Below are 13,256 nucleotides of genomic sequence, written 5' to 3'. Positions count from 1 at the left end.
GGAGCGGCTGGTAGTTTCGAACCGCTGACCTTAAGGTTCGCAGCCCTATTCGTAACCACTACGCTACCAGAGCTCCTAAGCATCATTGTTAGTACTTGAAAAAAATTGGGAACAGCCAAATATTCCATTTAAAAAAATTATTACAATGACAAAATGAATTGTAGTATGTTTTTTAAAATGGAATATTATAGAATGTTTAAAACAAAGTTTACATCATTCAGTGTAGTTAAATTGTGATAAAATAATGTGAATGACTAAAGCAGAGGATACATTTTAGTAAATTTAAGATATAGAATTTTAGTTAGCTATTGTTAAAGGAGCTCTGGTAGCGTAGTGGTTACAAATTGGGCTGCGAACCTTAAGGTCAGCAGTTCGAAACTACCAGCCGCTCCACAGGAGAAAGATGAGGCTTTCTACTCCTGTAAAGATTTACCCCCTCGGAAACCCTGTACAGGGTCGCTATGGGTCGGAACCGACTCGACGGCACTTAACAACAACAACAACATTGTTATTGTAAAGTGCTGTCGAGTTGGTTCCAACTCATGTGACCCTGTATAGGGTTTCTGAGGAGCAGTTGGTGGGTTTGAACTGCCAACCTTGTAGTTTGTAGTCTAGTGGTAATCCTACAGCAACACAGCAGGAGTATTCGAGATATAGATAGGTTTTTTAAAAGGCCCAAACCCATTATTGCTGAGTTTATTCCAACTCATGCCCACACTATATGATACTGCAATATAGGGCTTCCAAGGTTGTAAACTTCAGGGAAGCAGGCTGCCACATTGTTCTTCCACAGAATGGCTGATGGTAAGTTTGAACTGCTGACTTTTTGGTTAGCAATCCAGAGTTTGACCACTGTATTTCCAGTGATAATATGTTTTATTTTTTAAGTGCTATCTAGTCAGTTTTGACTCATAGCAACCCTGTGTAGGGTTTCCAAGGAGCGGCTGGTGGAGTTGAACTGCCAAACTTGCCATTAAACCTGACCTTGCAGTCCAGTGCTTATCCTACAGTGCCACACCAGAAAAATAGATAATATAAAACAAAGACAAATTCAGGAGGAAAGTCTAAGCCCCATTTGAATTATAAAATTGTCTTAAGCTCTGAATTCCACATATTCATATATTCTTCATCTTTGTGCTCTTTCCCATTTACAAAACAAATCTTGAATTTTAAAGAAAGTGAAGATAATATGACAGACTCTCCTTCTTGCAATTCATTATTTTATTGGCTCACTGCCCTTCACAATTAGTGGAAGATTTATAGACGTGTCCCCTGAATAATTGGCAATTAATTTGAGATTAGATGCCAAAAATGCAGTATTCTTAATGGAATGCGAAGGTTGCAGCTTTTCACGTACAAATGTCACAGAACACAGAGTAAATGTTAACCGGCAGTACAGTTAACCCTGCCCTTTTCCACATCTGCAATAGAAAGTTGCTTTAGTTTCATGATCATAAACTCTAGCTAGCCTGGCTAGTCTTATAAAAAAAAGCTCACGTGTAAACTAAGAGTGTCTTTGTCTTTAGAATGCCTTCTCATCTGCACACTCAGAATTGATCTTGATAGTTACCTTATGTGATCAACAGAAGACATACTATGTCCAGAATCTTCTGTGGATTTGTTTGCTTTTGATTCAGGTAGTGGCATCTAGTTGTCTGTGGTCCACAGACAACTTTGTTACTCATGAGTCAAGTAAGAAGAGTCACCATCCTTCCATTAATTTTTTGTATTGGTAAATATATATGTAACAAAACATTTGCTGTTTCAACAACCCTCGCTTGTATGATTTCGTGTGACAATAAATATGCCAGTCATATTGTCCAGCTTTCACATGCATATGAAGTTATTGAAAATACCATGGCTTGGGTCATTATATTAGACACTCACTAAATATTTGTTTCTCACCTATATATATCCATATAATTTTTAGTACAAGTAGATACTAGATGTGTATTTTTACCTGTTTGTAATTTGTTCTTGAGTATTTCTTTGCCAATAGAATAAATTTTTGATGTTTACGCTCTTCTACAGTGAGGAATTCTTAAAAGACTAAAAGCCCGTTGTTTGAAACAACCTCCGTTCTTTCCCAATGCACTTCAATTATTTGTGTACTCCACATAGTATTAATGATGCTGCCCTCTCTCGATGAGTGCTTTCTCTTTGGAAAACAGTGTTCCAAGTATGTCACATGTGTAATATTAGTGTTCCCTTTTTACAGATGAGAAAAGTGAGGTTCAGAAATTCCGCCTGTCTTATTTACCAAGATTTAGTCTATTTTTCTTATAATTTAACAGTCTGGTTGGGAATTGAGAACTAAGTAACTAGATCAGAGCTGGCACAGAAACATAGCAATCATTCAGTCATATATAAACTATTGAAATCAACATGATTGCAGTACCCTTTATATACAAGAACATACACATACACCATTTCACAAATACAGTCTCTGACATTTGGAACAAATCAAGATCTTTGTACTGTCATCCTCCTTAAACAGTTTCCTTGTGCCTCCCTCCTCTTTTAAAACCTTGTTCATTTTAAAATTATTGTAGACTCATAGCAGTTTGTCTAAATAGTACAAATTAGTGGTCATCTGGGACTGAGAGTGAGCACATATTGGCTAGAAAGGAGCATAAGGAATAGGATCTGTGGTTTGTACCCATGTCAATTTCTGGGTTTTGCGAATGATAGGACGCTACTACTGGGGAAATTTCGTTTGAGGGAACAGAGACTTCTCTGTTTTGTTTTCGTTTACTTGTTATTATAAAAATGCTGCAATTTCCAACACTGGCAATTTTGGCAGACTTTTGCAAGTATATCCATAGGGTATATTCCTACCATTTGAATCTCTAGTCTAAGAACATTTTATAATTTGATAGATATTGTTAAGACTGTCCTCTTTAAAGTTCTAACCATTTACTCTCTGTCTCTGATAGCAGCTGCTAGTGTCTATGGCATATATTTTAAATGTAGTAGCCTAGTTTAAATTCTTTGTTATTTTAGACTCTTGGTATTATATGATATGGGACCCCCACATTAATGCCATTTCAAGGTCATTTTATCTTCATTACTTTATTGCTTGCCTATTCTCCTGCACAGGAAAATTCAAAGTAAGTCAGTGCTCGGAATGACAGAGGATGGTTAACTTCATTTGCTTCAGGTGGCTTTCTTGCACGCTTCTCCGAGACAGCTCCATGTCTAGGAAGCCCAATTGTTGACATGCTCTGTCTGTTTTATGTTTTTTGCAGGAGGCAGGCTGAATAAGGACCTGCGACATTTTCTCAATCAGCGTTTTCAGAAAGGGTCCCCTGATCATGAGCTCCAGCAGATCATAAGGGATAACCTTTATCGCCACGCCGTGCCTTGTAAGTAGCGCGTCTTTGACGTCTCAGTGCTGCCTGGGTGTGCGAGAAGCCAGGAGGAGAAAGAGAGGCTCCACAGCTGGTTGGGAGTACTTGGTGGGCTTGTCTACTTGATGATTTGTTAAACTCAGTGGACCACAGTTGACACTGGGACACACACAGTACCTTATTGCTGAATCACCTGGATTTTTGAGACTGCGTAAGCTTTCGATCCGGCTCTGCCACTTACTAGTTTGCAATGCTGTGTTAACGATTTATCTTTTGAAAAACCTAGTTTTCACTTAAGGAAAAAGGCTATATATCATAGAACTGTAATGAAGCATAAATGGGTTGAGATAAATGAGACATTTTCAGAGTACTGACATGAGGTAATCTTCCATACATGTTGATGATCATTGTTACTAATGGAATGGTCCATGCCAGAGGGACTTCCTCAGTAACATAAATAGTTAAATGATCAACTATTAGCCAAAAGGTTGGCATTTCTGAACCCATGCAGAAAGCAGGTCTGGCAATCTGCCTTTGAAAGGTGCCAGCTTTGAAAAGTCTGTGTAGCAGTTCTGATCTGACCACACAGGTTTGCTTGGAAGTAGGAATCGACTTTACAGCAGCTGACAACCACAGTGAGGCCAGTGCATTTCAGGCTTCTCTGTGGAGATCAATGGGTCCCCAATGGTTCCCTACCAAAGGGAAGTGCTGTGTGGACTCTTTCTTTTACCTTCATGACCCTCCTGCACTCAGCCAACTTTTATTAGATTCATAAATCAGGATTTTTATTTGCAGAAATAGTTTCTACATGTTAAAAAACCCAATGTCTCTAAACCATTACATTGAAGCAAATCTGAGAAAACAAAGACACAGAACATAAGGAATCTCAAAACAGAGTTTTGTATGAAAGGGAGGAAGGATGTATGGACGGATGGATGGATGGACGGATGGATGGACAGACAGCATGAATCCTGTTCCTCTTATGTTCCTCATCCTCCAGTTAGTACCTTTAACCTTTGTTCTTCCCCTCAGAGCTGGGTCCATTGAAGCCTGCACGTGTATAAATTCACATCTAAATTGCATTGAAATATTTCCAGGTTCTATATATTACATTCCTATCCAGCTACTCATAATTTGTGAATCCTGGGAAGGTATTCGGCTATTTCATTTCTTTCAAAAGGAGAAGACAGAATAACTATGATTTTATTCCTTAGAAGTTTTTATTTTTTTCCTCTCTATAGCTCAGTTCTTCAAAGTTTGAAACTTCTTTTTGGAAATACACTTTTTTTTAACCAGCAAAAGAAAGAAAGAGCAATTTAAAGTGCAAGGTAGTTCGCTAATTGCTGTGGTTGGTTTGCTATAAATGGTTTTCTTAATAAAAAACTGCTTTACAAATGGTGTGTTAGAATGCTAATGTAGCTTGATACTACTGCAATTTTAATCTAAGGCAAGGACGTGGACTGTAAGTCATCACTGAGGCCCTTATTCTAGAAGCACCCAAGCCACCAATTTTACTGTTAAGGAAAAAAGAGGCTTAGAGAGGAGAAGAGGTCTATTACAAGTAAGTTGGAGCAGGGCTCTCTGCTGATGGACAGCACTGCATATGACTCATGTCACCTGTGTCATCTCATGTACTCCCCACAGTGCTCTCATGATACTACTGTTAGATCACCTTTCCCTTTGTACAGGTGAGAAAAGTGAGGTGATAATGTGCTAATGTGAATGGATGGCTCTCAGCTCTTTAGTGTTTCAACATTGGAGTTGAATGCTGTACCCCTAATAATAATTCTTTATGTTCTTGTTGTTAGGTGTCGTCAAGTCATTTCTGACACATAGCAACCCTGTACAGGGTTTCTGAAGAGTGACTGGTGGGTTTGAACCACTGACCTTACGGTATAATGATAATTCCTAATTCTAGTCCATTTTCAGGGGCAGAGATTATTATTTTACAGAGCAAGAAACCAAGGCACTAAGTGGAAAGACATACACACCAAAAAAGAGGTTAGAGATGAGCAGAGCTTCTGGGCTCCTGAGTCTATCATTGCCAGGCCTCTGCCATACTTTGATTTTATAATAACCCTTGGAATTTGGGGTTGTCAGCATCCATTGTATAGATGAGGAATGGAGTCTTGGGAAGACCAAGTAATTGATAAGTGACAGACCCAGGTGTTTCTGACTCTCAAACCACCCAGGGCTTTTCCCATAGCTGCCCCATAGCTGTCTCTGAAGTGTCAGTACAGCAGGTTGAATACAATTTTTCAGAGTTCAGTAATTGCAGAATCATGATTGTTCTCCATGTAATTTTTCCCCTACTAAGATTCCAATTTAAGAAATGGGGAATGAAGCAAATGGGCACACAATTTCTTGACGCATCTGCAGTGTTACCATGGTTACATTTCGGGATGCTTTCCCATTTATTTTTTCCACTGATTTATTGGACCTGACTATGAACTAAATGGCTTGATTTTAAGCTTACCAGTCTGTAGGATTTGGGGCAAAAATGACCTGTGGAAAATTGTGCTTTGTCTTTACTTTTATTGAACCCTTGATTGTTGATGTTTCTGTTCTAGAAAATGAGAGAATCAGGCATTTGGAAAGGGAAAATGTTCTCCCTTCTGAAAGAGAAAACAGGTAACATTTTATTTTTCATTTCCTTCATAAAATGTGAAGGAAATTCATCAGAGGTCTGTTTCCGAGTCTGAGATAGTACATATGCCTTAGAATGTGAGTAGACCACAGATGCCATGGGATTTCTGTTATAGGTCTGGATTGTTCTGGCCGCATTTGTGTTTGTTTTGGTACTTTGACCCTTGTGGCTGGTAAAGCACACTCTGGACCAACCTGTTGTGCTCATGGGTTCAGAAGACCTACTACTAGAGACTGGATCTTCCAGATTATGCCACAGGGAAAAAAGCTCATGTCATTTGTATATCCCAGAACTTCCTGTTGCTGATGTGTTTTTTTAATGACTTCGGTATTTTAAGAATGGATGGCTTCAGGGACAGGTGTTTGCAAGTGGGGGTAGACATTTTTGCCTTTGTGTTTTAAGAGGCTCGTGTGGTATTAGAAATGAAGACGTCAAAGCCCCTTTGTTCTCATGTCCTTTTTAGTGTTATCATAATGTTGTCGAGCTTTATGTGGTTTATAATAGACTTTATCATTGAAGAGGCAGTTTTATCCAAATTCCGTGACACAAACGATGTATGGAATAGCATCACTATTTTATAGCTAAGAAGCAACACAATTAAACTTCCTCAAAAATCACACCGTTTCTAAATGCCGCATAACCCACTCCTCACCCAGTGCTATTTTTATTTTTTCTTATTAAAAATATTTTATACAGCTTTATTGAGATATAATTCATATACTATACAATTCACCCCTTTAAAATGTTTGCACAGTGCTATTTCTGCTACAGTTATTTATTTTTTTTCTTTATTCAAAACTTATTATTCCCCACAGTATGAAAAAGGTCATCTTCGTTGAAAGTTAATTATATTTACCATTGAGAATCACCGCCCCCAAAAGAATTAATGAGAGGAAGGAAAACTAGATGCAGAATGAGTCAGAAGCCTGCCCTGAAAATCTGAGCAGCTGGAAAGAATTGAGCACCTTCTTCTGGGGCAGACAGAAAAAAAGCCTTCCTCAAAGGCTGGGGTCCTGAATTCAGACTTTTAACCTCTTAAACTACAAGGTTGGCAGTTTAAACCCACCAGCCACTCCTCAAAAACTGTATGCAGTGTTGTTATGAGTTAGAACCAACTCAATAGCAGTTAACAGCAACAAAATTATAAGAAAATGAATCTTTGATCACTAAAGCCACCCATTTGTATTCTTTTCTATTATAGCAGTATTAGGTACTCAGAACAAATCTCTTAAGATATCTAAGTTTATCTTATTTTTCACAAGACTTCTTTATAATGTTCCTATGGAAAACCCCCATTAAATGAATGGATTTGAAATGCCTGCATAGATCATCAGCATTGCCCTCGTTCCCCAGAACTATCTGAATAATACTCCTGTCTCCCCTAGCTTAAAATGCTGTTTACTTTCCCCACTCCATCTGCATCCTTCAGACATACACCTTCATTCCATTCTCAAACACACATGTGTTTGTAACTGTTGTTTCCAAGGCTGTAAGTCTTTGTGGAAACATCATTTCCTCCTCCTGTTTCCCTAGCTTTCCATCTGACCATTTCTCAGGCTTCTTTTAAGTGTTAGCTTAGCTGTCATTTCTTCCACGAAAACCCCTGTGTCTCCACAGATTGGACCTACTGCCATCTGGCTGCTTTTACAGCCACCCTCTATGACCTTTGAGCACTTACTATTCTTGATGTTATTTGCATGCTGAGTGTGTCTGTCCTCCTAGGACTGAAGTTTACTTCATTTATTAGCACACACATAGTATGCTGTTCTTCATTGCCATCAAGTCAACTCTAATTCACAGGAATCTTACATATAACACATCGAACTCCATCTTCATGGTCCTTGTTGTTAAGTGCCATCAAGTCACTTCTGACCCATCATGACCCTGTATAAGGTTTCAGAGGGACTGGTGAGTTTGCATCGCTGAACTGTGGTTCAAATCAACCCTACTGTCTAGTGCTTCATCCTGCAGCGCCACACCTGGACTCCATTGTTAGGTATCATCGCTTGGGTTCTGGCCCATAGAGACCCTGTGTATGGTTTCTGAGGGGCAGCTAATGAGCTTCAACTGCTGACCTTGCAATTCAAACCGACTTTGCTGTCCAGCGCATTACCACACAGCGTCACGCCAGGACTCCATTAGTATATTTGAAATCATTGTTGTGGCTGCTTCATCATTCCATTTCAGGAACAGTTTCCCTCATTTTTCAGTGAACCTCTGCTTTATCAATTGTTAAGTGCCGTCAAGTTGGGTTCCATTCCTAGAGACCCTGTATAGGGTTTCTGAGGTGCATCTGGTGGGTTTGAACCACCAACCTTGTGGTTAGCTGCCCCCTGTTTATCCCCCAGCAATGTGCCAGGACTCCACGTTACCAATTACAGTGTGTTTCTGTATGGAATAATCTTTCCTGAGTACTTCTCAACATTAGCCACTGGAAACTTTAGAGATACCTAGGGTACTGCTTGAACTGTAGGAACATGGGGTAAATATGTATTAAATAAGTGAACAAATAAAGCAAAAGTTGCTTTTTGTTTTTATTGTTTTCTCTTTCTTTCTCTCTGTTTGACTGTCTTAGCATTTAGGAGAAACTGCAGAGCTGCTTTGGCCATAAAGCTTTCAGAATAAGAGGCAGATAGAAAGAATAAGCTCTGAGAAGGGTCATAGATGGCTAATGGGATTTCACTGATTACTTGCCCAGTAATCCAGGCCCAGAGGAGAAGAGTCAAGGCTCCAGTGAGCTTGGAGCTCTGTGTGCATTCACAGCTCCTCCTAATTGCAGTCTAGATATCGCTGTACCGCCTGCACTGATAGGTGTCCTGCTTTATGACTTCTTGTCCTAGCTGATGTGACAACATCTTAGATTCCTGCTTTAGGATGGTTGCTTTCCCATGAAGATAAATGCAGTACCTGACAAGACTTGTCATTTACTATACTGCAGCTGTCAAAACGAGATACAACTCATCCAGTCCTCCTGATTCACTGGAATGCTGAGCATCGCCCGCCCACTCCTCCATACGTGTCTTTCTTTTCAAGCACAGGTCATCTGCAAGAGGGGAGGAGAAGTCAGTTTGGGTCTGTAGCCCAATGCTTGGTTGGCTAGGCCCATTTCAGGGCTGATACCACAAGCTTAAAAGATACTGAGTGTTGACTGACGGAGTTTGCAAAGGGATTAAACAAGTTTGATTTACATGACAATTATTTTGATTGGTAAACACACGTGATTCTGTGGTGGTGGTGGTGTACTCTGGAGTTGGTTCCAACTCATAGCGACCCTGCATAGGGCATCTAAGGCTGTAAGTCTTTACTGGAGCAGAAAGCCTTATCTTTCTCCCGTGGAACGGCTGGTAGTTTTGAACTTCAGGCCATGAGGTTAGCAGACCAATTTGTAACCACTGTACTACCAGAGTAGCAAATGTAGTGGATGCCATATTCAAACAGGTGAGTTAGTTTCTGATACCAGTTGGCATTTTTTATTACTTTGAATGTAATTGTGGCACTAGGAACATGAATGATTTTGTATTTTGTACTCTTTGAACTATTAGTTTCTGTAAAGCACAGTTGCTTCCAGAACTCCTTGGAATCAATGCATTCTGCCACAGCTTTATCAATTACAGCTGGTGATACGAACTAGACCTGTTTTATCAGCAGGAGGCCAGGGTAGGAAACTGGATGTTGGAAAATAACTTCTTTACTGGAATGTTTGTTCAGGTTGTGTTTGACACTAGGTTGTAATTCATGAATAAGACAGTTCTACATGCTTTTATAGGACTGAACAGATAAAGGTCACTGATCATTTTCTCACTATTCTTATTGCCTTTGTCATCTGACCCAAGATAAGTGCTGTTAAAAATGGAAAGACTGTTTTCATCTTTAGAAGTTCAAGTCTGTTGCTTTCGAATCGATTCCGACTTGTGATGATCTTGTAAGAGAGAAAAGAAGTACTCCATAGTGTTTCCAAGGCTGTAATCTTTACAGAAGCACACGGCCTCTTTTTCCTCCCAGGAAGCATCTTGTGGAGTTAAATGGATGACCTTTTGATCATCAATGGAGTATTTTTATTTTTTAACTATTTTATTGTGAATTATGTGATAGCTTACATGGGAGAACATTAGCTTTACATTCACCTTATCATATATCGTTACATTGCCATGGTTACAATCCCCTCCATGAATCATCAACCAACCAAAAGATATACCCTGCAAGCCTGCCCCCTGGTTGTCAGCACATAGTCCCTCTCCCTCTCTGTGTCTAAAGTCCGAAGCCACTCCATCTCTCCATGTCATCAACTCTGCTTCCATCTTTGGAGTCACTGCTTCTCTGGGTAGGGTCCCACACCCCGCTCTTCTCCGTGGATGGTCCCAGGGACCTCCACTTCTGCACTTCAAAGTCAACCACTCTTCTCCTTTTGCTACAAAACGTCTACCTTTCCATTTCTAACCCTCACAGTCAGTCCTGATAGTAATTACTCAGTATTATATCATATGAATGCTATCCGCATCTCCTTTCATCAGCCCCACCCAGACAGATTGCTTACTACTCAGTGGAGATTCTACCTTCTTCAACACCCTTTGTATGTAGACTCCCTCTTGAAAGCTTGTAAGCCAGTCACTTCTTGGTTTTGTAGCCCCCCCCCCACACACACACACACACATTTTGGGTAGCCAATGTCCAAGTTGCCCAACCTTGTCTATTCTGTGTATGGAATGGGTGGGAATGATCCTTACTATAAAGATTTGTTCCCTCTTTTGAGCTGCTGCATCCATAGGTGTAGGTCAAGTTCATCAAATTGTATCAGATTACTCTTTTTTTCCTCTTCTTTCTTCTTCTAGTTGATCTCTTATCATCCAGTCATTGAAGCCAGGTCAAGTGAGTATTATCTGCAAGTGTGGGTGTTCTTGTTCATATGCCCTCTCTTCTTTTCAGCTGGTCGCTTCATTCTCCGCTCTAGTCCTCTGTGGCTATGTCATTGACTCAGAGCCCAGGAATCCCAAGATCTTGTCAAACTGCTGGCCAACCAGGTCTCCACATGGCTTCTCAGGAGTGTATTGAAAGTGATTGGACTTAGCTCGGAGCTTCATTGCTGTTTTTCCCTCACTACCCCTTATTGGTGGCCAATGTGGTCACCAGTTACAGCATGTATCTGCTCGTGTATTTGCATTGAGGCTTAGTCTTAGAAGGGGGTTTGCCCAGAGGGGACCCGACCTCTTGCCGTGATGTGTCTTGGGTGAGCAATTTGCATTTTCTTGTAGTACTCAGTTGGATGGCTGTTATTGTTTTTTATTTTTCCTGTCTTTTTTTCAAGAAGTATCTTCTGTTCTTCTAGCCACTCCAGGCTGTCAACTGACTATTTTAACCACTCTGTCACAACGGCTTCTTTTGCAAGACCTACTCTGTAGCAAAACTGGGACCAGTAGCAATAATAATAGTCCTTCCTTTGGGGTCTTCTTGCTATTTTGTTGTTGTTATGTGCCATCAAATCAATTCTGACTCGTAGCAACTCTTTATAATGTTGTATGGCTATGGCCAGTCTTGCAGTGATTGAGTGTTCCGGAACACTGAATTGTGCTTGTGATGAACCTGTACATACACCCAGAGGCAGTTGTTTGAACAGAACAGGGAACACTGAATGGCTTCAAATTAGCAAAGACGTGTGCCAGAATTGTATTCTTTCACCATACTTATTGTGTAAAATGAGCAAATTACCTGAGAAGCTAGATTATGTGAAGAAAAATGTGACATCAGGATTGGAGTAAGACTCATTAACAACCTGCCATATGTAATGATACAACCTTGCTTACAGAAAACGAAGAAGTCTTAAAATACTTACTGATGAAGATCAAAGACCACAGTCGTTGATATGGGTTGAACCACCATGTGAAAAAATCAGAAATCCTCACCACTTGACCAATAAACAACATCCATATAAATGGAGAAAAGATTGAAGTTGCCAAAGACTATTTTGCTTGGATCAACTATCAACACTAATGGAAGTAGCAGTCAAGAAATCACATGACATATTACGTTAGGCAGATCTGCTGCACAAGATCTCTTTAAAGAGTTGATGAGCAAATGTGTCATCTTGAGGACTAAGGTGCGCCTGACCCAAACCATGATATTTTTCATAACCTCATATGCATGTGAAAGTTGGATGGTGAATAAGGATGACAGTAGAAGAATTGATGCATTTGAGTTATGGTGTTGGATGAGAATATTAAAAGTACCAAGGACTGCCAAAAGAACCAATACATCTGTGTTGGAAGAAGTTTAGCCAGAATGCTCTTTAGAAGCCTAGATGGCCAGACTTCATCTCAGGGACCAGTCCCTGGAGAGAAGGATATAATGTTTGGTAAAGTGAAGGGTTGGAGAAAAAGAGGAACACCCCCAACTAGATGGATTGGGAAAGTGGCAGCAGCAGTGGGTTCAAGTGTAGCAACAATTGTGAAGTTGGCTCAGGACCCGGTAGTGCTTCGTTCTGTTGTGCATAGGGTTGCTGAATGCCACCTAAGAACAGCATAGCGTTTTTGAGGCTTAAATATTTGCAGAAGCAGAAAGTCTGGCGGGATCCAACTGTCAAACTTGTGGTTTGCAGTCCAGTGCTAATTCTACATAGCTCCTTCCTGTGTACCAGATTTTCTGTCTTAATATATATCTTATCTCTTTTTTTTTAATGTTTTGTGAATTTTGTGATAGTTTACATTGGAGAACATTAGTTTTACATTCATCGTATCGTATATCATTTCATTGCCACGGTTACAATCCCCTCCATGCATCATCAACCAACCAAAGGGTATACACTACAAGTCTGCCCCCTAGTCGTCAGCACATAGCACCTCTCCCTCTGTGTGTCTAAAGTTCCCAACTGCTCCATCTCTCCACATCATTGTCTCTGCTTCCATCTGAGGCATCACTGCTTCTCTGGGTAGGATCCCGCTCTCTGCTCTTCTCCCTTGATGGTCCTAGGGACCACCGCTACAAGACTGAAAAGTTAATCACTCCCCTCTTTGCTACAAAACATCTACCTTTACATTTACAACCCTCACAAGCAGTCCTGATAACAATTATTCACTATTGTATCACAAGGGACCCATCCGCATTTCATTTCATCAGCCCTGCCTAGATAGATTGGATACTTCTCACTGGAGATTCTACCTTCCTTCACGCCCTCTGAATCTAGGTTCCCTCTTGAAAGCTTGTGAGCCAGTCAATTCTTGCCTTTGTAGCCCCCCCATTTTGGATAGCCAATGTCCAAGTTGCCCATC

The 13,256-nt window shown here is 40.3% G+C and overlaps 1 protein-coding gene across 6 annotated transcripts in view; it reads left to right on the top strand.

Annotated features, from left to right (window-relative positions):
• The window catches only part of MAGI1 (membrane associated guanylate kinase, WW and PDZ domain containing 1), a 900,270-nt gene that overhangs the window by 553,735 nt on the left and 333,279 nt on the right, over positions 1 to 13,256 (top strand). For all 6 annotated transcript variants that reach the window (XM_006862111.1, XM_006862114.1, XM_006862112.1 and 3 more), the window contains exon 2: positions 3,249 to 3,365. In XM_006862111.1, the coding sequence (XP_006862173.1) occupies positions 3,249 to 3,365 (117 nt within the window). The remainder of the gene's footprint in view (positions 1 to 3,248; positions 3,366 to 13,256) is intronic.

Source organism: Chrysochloris asiatica, unplaced genomic scaffold, assembly GCF_000296735.1.
Source record: "Chrysochloris asiatica unplaced genomic scaffold, ChrAsi1.0 scaffold00046, whole genome shotgun sequence".
Taxonomy (NCBI): Eukaryota; Metazoa; Chordata; class Mammalia; order Afrosoricida; family Chrysochloridae; genus Chrysochloris; species Chrysochloris asiatica.
Note: the sequence above shows the minus strand (reverse complement) of the source record. Positions and strands in the feature narration are given on the sequence as shown.